The 13297-nt window shown below is 37.5% G+C and overlaps 1 protein-coding gene across 20 annotated transcripts in view; it reads right to left on the reverse strand.

The window, feature by feature from the left end:
* RBFOX2 (RNA binding fox-1 homolog 2) overlaps positions 1-13297 on the reverse strand; it is a 291710-nt gene that overhangs the window by 199836 nt on the left and 78577 nt on the right. For all 20 annotated transcript variants that reach the window (XM_055374527.2, XM_055374523.2, XM_055374530.2 and 17 more), the window contains exon 2: positions 1811-1861. In XM_055374527.2, the coding sequence (XP_055230502.1) occupies positions 1811-1861 (51 nt within the window). The remainder of the gene's footprint in view (positions 1-1810; positions 1862-13297) is intronic.

Here is a 13297-nt window from a genome sequence, read left to right on the forward strand (position 1 = left end):
AAGTACAGGAGGAAACAGAAACTGTCACTGCTTTTAAAGCAGCCCATAGGACTGTAGTTCTCAACCACACTACACAGCAGAATCACCTTTGGGATTTTTAAACATTTGAATGGGTAAGCCCAATCTTACACTTACCCAATCAGAAACTCCGTGGGGTGGATCTCCAGGTATGAGAATGTTTTTCTGATATATGACTAAGATATAAAAGTACTATCAAAGGGCATAAGTTTCCCAGCTTAGAGAAGCTCTAGGACAGACACAAACCAGAAAGAAAAACAAATAAATCTTTACATTCTCTTTAGATTTAGGGTAAATGGCCCTATCTTTTACCAAAAGCTTCCATCTTCAATATCAACAGTGATGAACTCAGTGGGGGATGAACACAGAGCTAACAACACTTCTCCCGATGCCTTATCTGGGGCCACTCTGATATCAACTCAGCACCAAAAGTGCAAGAATTGGACAAATACTCTCAAATCTGAAAGCCCTGCAAATAGGTGACTATTGATTATCAACCACCTAGTTTTTGTTTTTTTGTAGTTGTTGTTTTTGTTTGTTTTATGTTTTGTTTTTGAGACAAAGTCTCGCTCTATCACTCAGGCTGGAATGCAATGGTGTAGTCTCAGCTCACTGCAACCTCTACCTCCCCAGTTCAAGCAATTCTCCTGCCTCAGCCTCCGGAGTAGCCAGGACTACAACTGCGTACCACCACACCAGCTAATTTTTGTATTTTTAGTAGAGCCGGGGTTTCACTATGTTGGCCAGGCTGGTCTCAAACTCCTGACCTCATGATCCACCCACCTTGGCCTCCCCAAGTACTGGGATTACAGGCATGAGCCACCGCACCCAGCCGACCATCCTAGCTTTTAAGATCCACTTCAGGAGCTCTGATGAGATTCAATGAACTTCTGGAAAGGACACTATGAACTCTTTCGTTTAGCACTATAACTCATATCCCCTGGACAAGTATAACAATGGTAGCTTTTTTTGACAACCCTGTAAGGAATAATGGCATTCCAAGATATTTCTAGGAGCTACCCTTTCAAGTCTCCTGAAGAACGTCAATATCCCCAAACATCAAAGATACAAATTTCTTTCAGAGGCGAGGTGATTTAAGCCACACCATTTCTCTAAGAGGAAGCCTTACCTGTTCTTCTATCCTAACTCTGTTTCAACGTCACGGGCTCAAGTATTCAAACAACAAAAAGATAGGGAAGGCATTTTACACACTTGCCTAAACCATACTGAGGGTGTCTCGTAGGAAGCAATTCTGCTCTGACCCGTAATAGGGCCTGGGCTTTTCCGGTCATCCTTCCATCTAACAAAGAAAGGTGGCAGAAACTTCGCTTTCTCAAGCAAGCTTTCCCTGATTAAAACCATAAGGCTGAATTCCCCCAGGGAGGAGAATGGAATTTTCTTGCTACAGATCATTACAAGGACTCAAAAACTCTGTGCAGGCAGGGGCTAACTGGCAGGTAATAAAGAGACAAGTCCAGCATTCAGAATTATAAGGCATCGAGAAAACCAGGTCAAAAAATTATTATGTAGCCTGGAGAAGAAAATACAAAAGCAATCATGACTGTGCTTGAGTGATTATTTTCTCTTATAATATCCATAATTTTAATAACATAATACTTATAGAATTTAAAAATATGCTTAATTTACATCTGTAAAAGTAAATTCACTGCTGTAACAAGCCACATTTCCTTTCAAAGTAAGTAATTTCAGGAAATGCTCTCTATCATAGCAACCCTTTGATGAAACACACCACACACACACATCATCTGAGTTACAAACAGCAGATACCAACCTGGCTGTCCCGCGCTGGGAATCCATGATAACCTGGAGTCAGAGGCTCGTTCTATGAGAAAGACAAGAAAAATATCAAACCATGAGATGAAAGAAAATGTTAGGCATAATCAAAATCATCCAAACTGATCAAATATAAATTACTGCCCTGGTTCCTAAAATGTTCCATTAACTGTATTCCACCCTACCTAGGTGTATATATCTCCTCGTTAAGCCTCTACACTGGCAAAAACAAAAAACAGTATTTGCTTAGGAGCACTATTCATAAAAACTATTTTCTTCCTTATGCAGCTAAATCTGTTTCCTTTCCAGTATATCTTAGGCAGGGTGCTACTGCGACTGGGGTCAGAGTTAATTCCTAACTTCATCATACACTGTGGGACTTCAGCATCCCCAGCATCCCTAGTAAGCCACTAGCACCCCTAAACACTAGGATAACCAAAAACTTGTTGGTTTATTTCCAAATGTCCCCTGGATGGAAAGGGGACAAGTACCAACCCTGCTGAGAACTGCCTCTTAACCCAGAAAAGTTTTAGGTCCTCGTCTCTATCAGCCTGTTTCCCCTCAGTTTTTACTTTTTTATTTATTTATTTTCTGTTTTATCCCCTCAGTTCTTTGAAATCTGGATGAAATCTGACCTCTGTTCAAGACTTCCTCTACTACTCTATATCATCCTATGGACTCAAGTGACTCCTCCTAATATTTAATATTTACTTAGCTTACTTGTGCAGCTTACTTTTTATGTTATTTATGATTCTAATTAATCTTATTTTTTAAAGGTATATCATGTTGCATATCTGTCTCATTTTCACTTTAAACCACTAAGTCAAGATCCTTGAGGGCAAGGATGATAGCTAATAAAAGCTATGCAAACCCTAATTTAGTATAAGGTCATATAACATGAACACTCATTTCCAGCTTACTTGACCCATTCAATCATTCAGTTAATATACACTAATATTAATATTTTCCAAGCACTGTTAGTCGACTGATGGAGTAAAAAAGATGAATTAAAAATAAGGCCCTTGCTTTCAAGGGAACTTTTAAACGAGGGAAGATGCACGTGCACACGAAGGAGTAAATGAGAACATACATTGCTTTTGTAATTTTCAAAGTGCTCAACATGGCTACTTAGATATTCATCCTCTTCTTCCATTCATTGTACTTTCATTCCTACTAGCAGAACAGTGTAAAAGAAATTTTCATTGATAGGACTTTTGAATATAACAATAGAGTAAACTTTCCACTAATTGGTAGGTTGACTATATTCAGATATTTGATAGTCAAAAGCATGGAAGTCTGAAGACAACTTAAGCTTACTGCAGAGACCCTGTGTCTTGTTCATCATGGTTTCCCTGAGATCTAGCACAGTATCTAACACATGTAGACACCCAAAAGAATGTGTAATAAATAAATGGAGCTAAATAACCAGAAAATGTGTAGGAATTCAGACAGTTCTGCAAAAGAGATGTGCAAATGGCCAGTAAGTACATGAAGAGATGCTCAATATCATAAGTCATTATGCAAATCAAAACCACATTGAGATAAAACTCACACTCATCAGAATGGTTATAAACAAAACGCCAGACAACAATAAGTATTGTCAAAGACGTGGAGAAATCAGAATTCTTCTACACTGTGGGTGGGAATGTAAAATGGTATAGCTGCTCTGGAAACAGTTGGATAGTCCTTCTATTAAACATAGAGTTATATGACCCAGCAATTCCACATCTGGGTATATAACTAAGAAAACTGAAAACATATGTCCACACAAAATAATATACATGAATGTTCATAGCAGCATTATTTCATAATAACCAAACAGCAGAAAAAAACCAAAATGTCCGTCGATTGATGAATGGATAAATGAAGTATGGTACATCCATAGTGGAATATTATTCAGTAATTTTAAAAATAAAGTACAGATACAACACAGATGAATACTGAAAACACCATGCTTGAAAACAGACACAAAAGGCCACAGATTATATAATTCGATTTGTATGAAATATCAAGAATAGGCAGATTATTCATAGAGGCAGAAAATAAATTAGTGGTTCCAGGGACTAGCGGGAAGAAATGAGCAGTGACTGCTAATGGCTACCAGGTTTATCTGGAGGGAGATGACAATGTTCTGGAGTTAGATTTTAGTGATGGATGCACACATCCATTATTATATTAAAAACCACTGAAACACTAAAAGCACTTCATAAATGCGAGATTTATGGTCTGTGAATTATATCTCATTAAATCTGTTATTTAAAAATAATAATAGTTATAGGCAACGTTGGCTATTTTTCATACTGATTTTTATAGGGGAGACATGCAGTTTAGATTTTAACAAAAGAACAAGGCTCCTTCCGAAATGCACAAGTGCCTTTTGTTTGTTCTGGATTCTATAAATTTACTTCCACACACCATTCTCTACAAATTTTAACAATGATGATGATAACCCTCCAGTTATTAAGCACCTAATCAGTACAGTTCCAGGATGGTGGGAAAGAGGAAGAGATAGAGGCAAAAAGAATGAGATAATATAGCAGTATACAAAAATATATTTCCTATCACTGGGGAAACTAACTGAGAGAAGGTAAGTAACTGGCCCAATAACACATAGATATTGAATGGGAAATTCAAACTGCCAACCTGTGTCTGCTGGACTACAAACCCCTGTTCTTCCATTTTTCCAGGTTCTCATCCCTACTAATGATTCCATATTATTCCCTTACAATAAACATTTCATGATTGTCTGAGAAGGGGATTATCTGATTAAGAAAGTAATCAAAAACCATGAAAGCATATTAACAGAAATTCATCACTCCCAGAGGACATCCCACATATGAACCATATTCCATAAAATCCTGGAGTTCAACAATGCAAAAAATATAAGGAAAAGATCACATTCGTATAAGCCAGTATTGTCAAAAACTTCAATAGAAAAGTTGGTCATAACAGGTTGCACAGAGATGTGTCAGAGGAAATGGATTTACTCCTCTACCTGCCTTAGCACTCTTCTTTATTTCCTACCTCTTGGATAAGGCTATTTGGAACTCTCAAGCCCTCCCTGTATATATCTGTCTCTTACAAATGCATTAATTTTGCGTGATTTTGAATTTTACAGACATGGATCCTATTGCAGGTATTCTTCAGTAATTTGGCATTTTTGCTCAATACTATGTAAGATTCATCTCCACTAGGGCACATAACTGTATTTTACTATGATTGCCATTTAGTATTCTCTTACAAACTATAAACATGTCAAATAAATTACTTATCTGTCCTATTTTCCTGTTAATGGATAATTGAATTGTTTCCACTTATGGTTTTTGTGCTCACACCATGCTGCCTACGAACATTCTTTTAGATTTGAGATACCATGTTTTACATATGAGATTAGCAAAAATGAAAACACCATGAATAGGCAAAAAGATGAGTCAATAGATACTCTCACACCTAATAGTAGGAATATAAGTATATTGGGACGCTGTTATGGAAAGTAATTTGGCAGTACTATCAAAATATTGAATGCATATACCTTCCTGTAACTTCACATCTCTATCTAGACAAAGAAGCATGTGCGAAGATTTTCAAAACAGTGTTGTTTGCCTTAGTGAAAAACTAGGAAAAAAACCTCAGTTTCCATTAATAATAAGGTAATAGTGTTATCAATTATTGCAAAATTTCAACATCCCACCTGCAAGGTTTTTAAAATAAGGTAAAATCTTTATAAATGACCTCAGGTCACATTAAATGACAGCAGAACAGAACACTCAAGCAGAAATGGCTAGCTACACAGAAGGCTCAGGCAGGAGGATCACTCAAGCCCTGGAGTTTGAGACTAGCCTGGGCAGCACAGCGACATCCCATCTCTTAAAAAAAAAAAAAAAAAGGTAACTAAATGCATCGAAAATATAAAGAAGGATATATAACAAACTTCTAATAGTGGTTACCTCTAGGGAGAAGAATAAGATTTGTGGAAGGTTTGAAAGGACATGTTTTACCCAAATTTTACATTGTGTAAAATTCACATATGACTTAGAATAAAGCTGTTGTCAGTGTTTCTTAATGCTTTATAACTTATAAAACCAACTATATATCTCACTTAGTCCTCACAATGTATAAAACAAGTTTTATAAATGTCATTTTACAGATGACAAAACTGAATTTCAGACACTTTAAGTGATTTGCTCATAATCAAATAACTAATGACAGTGGCTGAGATGCCTCCAGACTTAGGTCTTGATTCTATACCCAATACTTCTACTACTTCATGACAACTATCAGGCTGGTGCAAAATTAAAGTAATGGTAAAAACCGCAACTATTTTGTGCCAGCCGAATAGTGGGAAAGATTTGCCTCGTCTGGTCAGAGATGATTATGATTATCTAATGATATGCAAGTCTGAGTTTTTAATCAGCATAAAAACAATAACTGGCATTTAAAGTAGAGATGAAATTACAAGAAAAGCTACTGGAACAGACAAGATGGAAATCAGATGTGTTAGAAGTCCAAAAAGAAAAGGTTTTAGTAGCAATATGTCTATAAGCAAGCATTACTGGCCTATTAAGTTAAGAATGAAAGAAACGGACTCTGTCTTGGCACAGAGACTGCTCAAAAATAAAAAGAAATACATAAGAAATAAAATACCAATCGTTAAGAATCTTTATTAACTAAGAGGTCAGCAATTAAAACCGTTTAGAAGCTTCTGGTTACTGGACATGTGACAATGCAACAGAAAAATCCTTAAGTAACTATCAAAAAAACCCCAACTGCGGGCCAGGCGCGGTGGCTCACGCCTGTAATCCCAGCACTTTGCGAGGCTGAGGTGGGTGGATCACGAGATCAGGAGATTGAGACCATCGTGGCTAACACAGTGAAATCCCGTCTCTACTAAAAATACAAAATACAAAAAATTAGCTGGGCGTGGTGGTGGACACCTGTAGTCCCAGCTACTCGGGAGGCTGAGGCAGGAGAATGGCATGAACCCGGGAGGCAGAGCTTGCAGTGAGCTGAGATGGTGCCACTGCACTCCAGCCTGGGTGACAGAGCGAGACTCCGTCTCAAAAAAAAACCTAACTGCCAATGGACTGTGAATGTACAGTGGATACTGACAGAAGTGATACACAGCAAGAAAAATAGCATCTGACTTTTATATTCTTCTTTGACTGCTTAGATGCTCCTATATGTACCTACATCTGCAAAATCTCTTTAAGCAGGAGAATCCTTCACTTACTCAGTAAGAGTGGATTGAACAACTGCTTTGAGAAACATAGTGCTGGTATTCTTGCCCTTGAGGAGCTGAGAGTCATAATAATTACAAGACAGTGTGACTGATACCATAACTAAAGTCTATTAAAAATAACTACAGGACTTCAGAAGATCTTTTTAAAAGTGTGTGGGGGGATGGAGGTGAGTGATAACTTCAAACCTATTAGGACAAGACCTCCAGTACTGTGTTGAATTGATACATGCTGAAAAGACAGTGATTTTTAAAGCCGTTTTTCTAAATGCTTTTCTGGAAATTATCAATATCATTTCTGAATGATTAGTCAATATATTTTCCCAGAAAGAATAATGGCAAAATTACAAGAAAATACTGGTGAAATTACCCAGAATATAACACATAGAGGAGAAAAAAGGTACTATTTTTTGTAGCATTTAAAAAATACAGTTAAGAGAGGTACAAAGAAAACTTAACAATACTGAAGCTCAAAAGCTCTGCTTTCCATACAGTTATACTTGTGATATAATATACTAGCCATAAATCCTAAGCATCGACCAATAAAACAATAACCAAAGTGAAGTTGCCCAAGAAGCTTAAGAAAGACATCATGCTGCCAATCAAAGTATTTCTTCCTGGCTTCTATCATTGCTGAGAGTTGGCTACGAGCAGAGTGCAGAAAACTGGAAATACACAACAAAGTTAAACCAAGCAATGAAAAAAACAACTCTGGCCAGGCGCGGTGGCTCACGGCTGTAATCCCAGCACTTTGGGAGGGTGAGGCGGGAGGATCATTTGAGGTCAGGGATTCGAGACTAGCCTGGCCAACACAGTGAAACCCCATCTATACCAAAAAATACAAAAATTAGCCAGTCTCAAGAAAAACAACAACAACAAAAAAAAAACAAATCCACAAAACCATCCCACTGCCTTTCTTCTGTGTCTAACAAAATGAAAGGGGAAGAATAATGAAAATGGAACAAAATGAATTCTTACCACTCTGCAGTTTGGAGAGAGGAAAGCGAGATAAAGCAAAGGAAGATACAAAATGAAGCTGTCTTCTACAAATAACTTGGGTAATGGGTACGAGCTCAGATTTTTCATTGACTTACTCCCCAGTGGAAAATGAATTTCACATCACCTTGCATGTATCTAATAACAGAAGGAAACAGACCACACTGACTTAAAAAAAAAGCAAATCAAGTTGCTCAGGATGTTTCACTATGTTATTTGCAGCAAGTTAATTGTTTTTCAAGTATTGAGCCTATTTTTGAATTGGGACATAAAAGGAATGCCACAGGAACAGAAGATGTAAAATCCCATATGCTATTACATGCAAAAACTAATCCCAGCAACAAATCTCTCTGGCTTGAGAAAAAAATATACACCTTTTTTTTGAGGGTCTCACACCGTCGCCCAGGCTGGACTGGAGTGCAGTGGCACGAACATGGCTCATTGCAGCCTCGACCTCGCAGACCCAAGAGCGATCCTCCTATCTCAGCCTCCTGAGTAGCTGGGACTACAGGCATGTGCCACTACACCCGGCTAATTTTGTTTTATCTTTTGTAGGGACAAGGTCTCACTCTGTTGCACAGACTGGTTTCAAACTCCTGGCCTCAAGTCCTGCCTCGGCCTCCCGAAGTGCTGGGATTACGGGAATAAGCCACTGGGCCTGGCCTCAACAAGAGAAATTGCTAAGTGACCACAGGGCGTCATTCTGCTTCCAAACCATAAGAGTTCAAAATACCTAGAGATAAGATGAAGACTTATAAGTGATACGAATCTGATAGTATCTAACAACATGGTCCCAACATGAGGTCCAACTGTTAACTAGTAAACTAACCTTTCGCTACAAAAAAACTCATTCTACCTCCCTATCAAGACAATCAATGACAGTTCTTTGTTACATTCACTACTCCCTCCACATTTACCGCCCCCCTCCTTTTTTTTAAATTAAAAATGAGCGGTATAAGCAGTATGTTTCATGGTAAAATCTGACACAGGATTTACTGGGTTCTTGAAGATTATCTTTGAAACACACCAAAATTTCTTCAATAGTGGTCACAGGTGTCTAAGAAATAACCAATCAAACCCCTTTTCTTTACAGGTGAGGAAGCTGAGACTTAGAGAAGTGCCTTGCCCACAGTCATTCAAACTAGGTAGGTATGAAAGATAACCCAGAATTTACAACTCCTGACTCTCAAATCATATAAACTATTCACCTCAGACTCTACTAGTTATATTACAGATATATGTAACTCCTTTCATCATGCAATAGAAAGGTTGGACTGAACCTTGGGAGCTGAAGATACAGATTCAAATACTGGCTGGGTCACTTCCTAACTATGTGACTAGTCAAAATCCTTAATATCTCTGACCCTAAATTTTCTCAACTGTGTAACAGATAATATCTACCATATAAAGTTGTGACATCCAATGAGATAATCAGGTGACGCTTATCTGGCACAATATTTAACATATAGGAGAAGCTCAAAAAGAATTCCTTCCCAACCCCCATGCCTATTTATTGCAAAATTATATAGTCTATGGGAATAAATCGCACAAAGTAGCACATTTCCAAATAACTAACCTTTAATTTCCTTAGCTTACTCTACATCAGCTATTTAGGAATATGTGCTAAATGGCCATTCTACCTCACTGTAAGGTGTTCAAAACCTAGTGAGATTATAAACTGATTCTAGTATTCAAGAACAGAATGAATGAGAATACCTCTAAAGTGACCAAAGAAACTCTGCCTTTTGTGACATACACAGTCAAGGCCACATGACAATACTTTGGTCAACAACTGATTGCATAAACAATGGTAGTCCCATGAGATTATAACGAAGCTGGTCAAGCGCAGTGGCTCACATCTGTAATCCCAGCACTCTGGGAGGCCGAGGACGGAGGATCACCTGAGGTGAGGAGTTCGAGACCAGCCTGGCCAACATGGCGAAATCCCATCTCTACTAAAAATACAAAATCAGCCAGGTGTGGTGGTGAGCACCTGTAATCCCAACTACTTGGGAGGCTGCGGGCACAAGAATCGCTTGAACCCAGGAAGCAGAGGCTGCAGTGAGCTGAGATCGTGCCATTGCACTCCAGCCTGGGCGACAGAGCAAAACTCTTCCCTGCCACAAATAAAAAAGATTATAATGAAGCTGAAAAACTCCTATCACAGTGACATCATAACTGTCATGGCACAAAACATTACTTATGTGTTTGTGTGATGCTGGTGTAAACAAGTCTACTGTGCTGCCAGTCATATAAAAGTCTAGCGCATACAACAATGTACAGTTCACAGTGCTTGATGATAATAAACGGTTATTTTACTGGTTCATGTATTTACTATATCATACTTTTTTTCATTAGAGTGTGCTCCTTCTACTTATGTAAAAACAAAAAGTTACCTCAAGGAGGTCCTTCCTGAGGTCTTCCAGCACACGGCATTGTTATCATAGAAAATGACAGCTCCATGTGTGTTACTGGCCATTACCACCTTCCAGTGGGAAGGATGTGGAGGTGGAAAGCATACTGATGATTTTGTCCCTGTGGAGGCCTAAGCTAATGTGTGTGTTTGTGTCTTAGCTTTCAACAAAAAAAAGTTTAAAAAGTGGAAAAAAAAAAATTAGAAATCTTAATAAAAAAACCTTATAGAATAAGAATACAAATAAAATACTTTTGTACAGCAATACAATGTGTTTATATTTTAAGCTAAGTGTTATTACAAAAGAATCAAAAAGTTAAAAAAATTTTAAAGTTTATAAAGTAAAAAAGTTACAGTAAGCTAAGGCAAATTTGTTGTTAAAGAAAAATAATTTGGTAAAAATTTAGTGTAGCCTAAGTGCACAGTGTTGATAAAGTCAACAGTAGTGTACAGTAATGCCCGAAGCCTTCACATCCACTTACACTCACTGACTCATCCACAGCAACTTCCAATTCTGCAGGCTGTATTCACAAGTGCCCTATACCTGTGTATCATTTTTATCTTTTATACTGTATTTTTGCTGTACATGTTTAGATAAATTAGATACATTAGATACATGTTTCCATGTTTAGATACATTGTGTTACAATTGCCTAAAGTATTCAGTATAGTCACATGCTGTACAGATGTGCAGCCTCCGAACAAAAGGCCGTATCATACAGCCCAGGTATGACAACGTATGCTTCATACAGCTAGATAGTCCACTCTGCTGTCATCAATTCCTGTTTGGCTAACACCCTCAGTTCTTTCAATTTCCTTTACAAATCCACTTTGTTCTTGCATTTTAAAAAAATAAAATAAAATTCAATCATGACAAAATTATATTTTGAAGTACATAAATAATAAATAAAATTCTGGCCAGGCACAGTGACTCACTCCTGTAATCTCAGCACTTTGGGAAGCCAAGGTGGGAAGAGGTCGAGACCAGCCTGGGCCAACACAAGGAGACCCTGAGTCTATAAGAAATAATAAAAATTAGCCAGGTGTGGTGGTGCACACCTGTGGTCCCAGCTACTTGACAGGCTGAAATGGGAGGATGGCTTGAGTCCAGGAGGCGGAAGCTGCAGTGAGCTGAGATTGTACCACAGCATTCTAGCCTGGGCAACAGAGTGAGACTGTCTCAAAAAAAATTTTTTTTAATTAAAATTTTAAAAATAAAGTTCCCCGTTAATCTATCTTTTCTAGTACTGAGGTTTAAGATCATACTATAAATATTCTTTAGCAGTTTCCTTTCATCTTTTTTTAAAACTGTGGTTAAATATACATAAAGTTACCATTTTAGCCATTTTTCAGTATACACTTCTATAGCATTAAGTATATTTATATTGTTGTGCAACCACCTCCATCCATCTCCAGAACTTTCTGATCTTCCCCAACTGAAATGCTGCACCCAATAAACACTAACTCCCCATTCCTGTCTCCCTCCGTCCACTGCCAACCAGCATTCTACTTTGTCTCCATCAATGTGACTACTTTAAGTACCTCACGTGAATAGTCAAACAATATTTATTTGCGCCGTGACATAATCTCAGCTCACTGCACTTATCTCACCATATCTTTGTGGTTCATCCATATTGTAGCACGTGTCAGAATTTCCTTCTAAGTCCAAATAATATTATGTTAAAATTATATAAAACACAATTTTATGTGCATATCACTGTATTGTAGCCTACAATATGTGGTACGTAAAAATCACATTTTGTCCATCCATTCATCTGTCAATGGACACTTGGGTTGCCTCCACCTTTTAATTATTGTGAATAAAGCTGCTATGAATATGGGTGTACAGATATCTATTCAAGTCCCTGCTTTCAATGCTTTTGGGTAAATATTCAGAAGCAGAACTGCTGGATCACTGGTAATTCTATGGTGTTTGCACAGTGACAATATTTAACTTTTTAAGGGACTGCCATACTGTTTTCCACAGCACTGAACCATTTTAAATTTCCACCGGCAAAGCACGAGAGTTTCAATCTCTCCGTATTCTTACTTACACTTGTTATTGTGTGTGTATTTTCATCCAAATGAGTGTGAAGTGTTATCTCATTGTTTTGATTTATATTTCCTTTACAACTTAGTGATGTTGAGCATCTTTTCATGTACTTTTCATCTTTTCATGTGCTTATTGACCATTTGTATACCTTCTTTGGAGAAATGTGTATTCAAGTCCCCTGCCCATTTTATAATTGGGCCATTTGCTTTTTTGTTGTTGAGTTGTAAAAGTTCTTTATATATTTTGGATATTAATCCCTTACCAGATATATTTTTGCAAATACTTTCTTCCATTAGTTGGTTGCCTTTTCACTCTGTTAATAGCGTCCTTTGATGCATAAAAGTTTTTAATTTTGATAAAGTCTAATTTATCTGTTTTTTCTTTTGTTGCCTGTGATTTTGGTGTCATGTCTAAGAATCCACTGCCAATTCCAAGGTCATGAGGATTTACTCTAAGTTTTCTTCTAAGAGTTTTATAGTTTTAGCTCTTATGTTTAGGTCTTTGATCCATTTTGAGTTAATTTTGGTATTGATGTAAGGTCCAACTTCATTTTTTTTTTTTTTTTGCATGTGTCTTACTTATTTTTGAGGTTCCTTAGATCTCTCTCCATTTGCCATCTTCTTCCTGTTTTCTGAGGATTTAGAATTAAACATCCATTCCATCTATATACTGGTTATCAATTAATTGATTATCAGCTCCAAATTTACCCTTTTTGCCGGCTGTGTGAAAATGAACCTGGGCCCTTTAAATACTTTTCCTTTGCAAAGCATGCATGATGTCAAGCTTTA

This window comes from Gorilla gorilla, chromosome 23, assembly GCF_029281585.2.
Source record: "Gorilla gorilla gorilla isolate KB3781 chromosome 23, NHGRI_mGorGor1-v2.1_pri, whole genome shotgun sequence".
In the NCBI taxonomy this organism is placed as follows: Eukaryota; Metazoa; Chordata; class Mammalia; order Primates; family Hominidae; genus Gorilla; species Gorilla gorilla.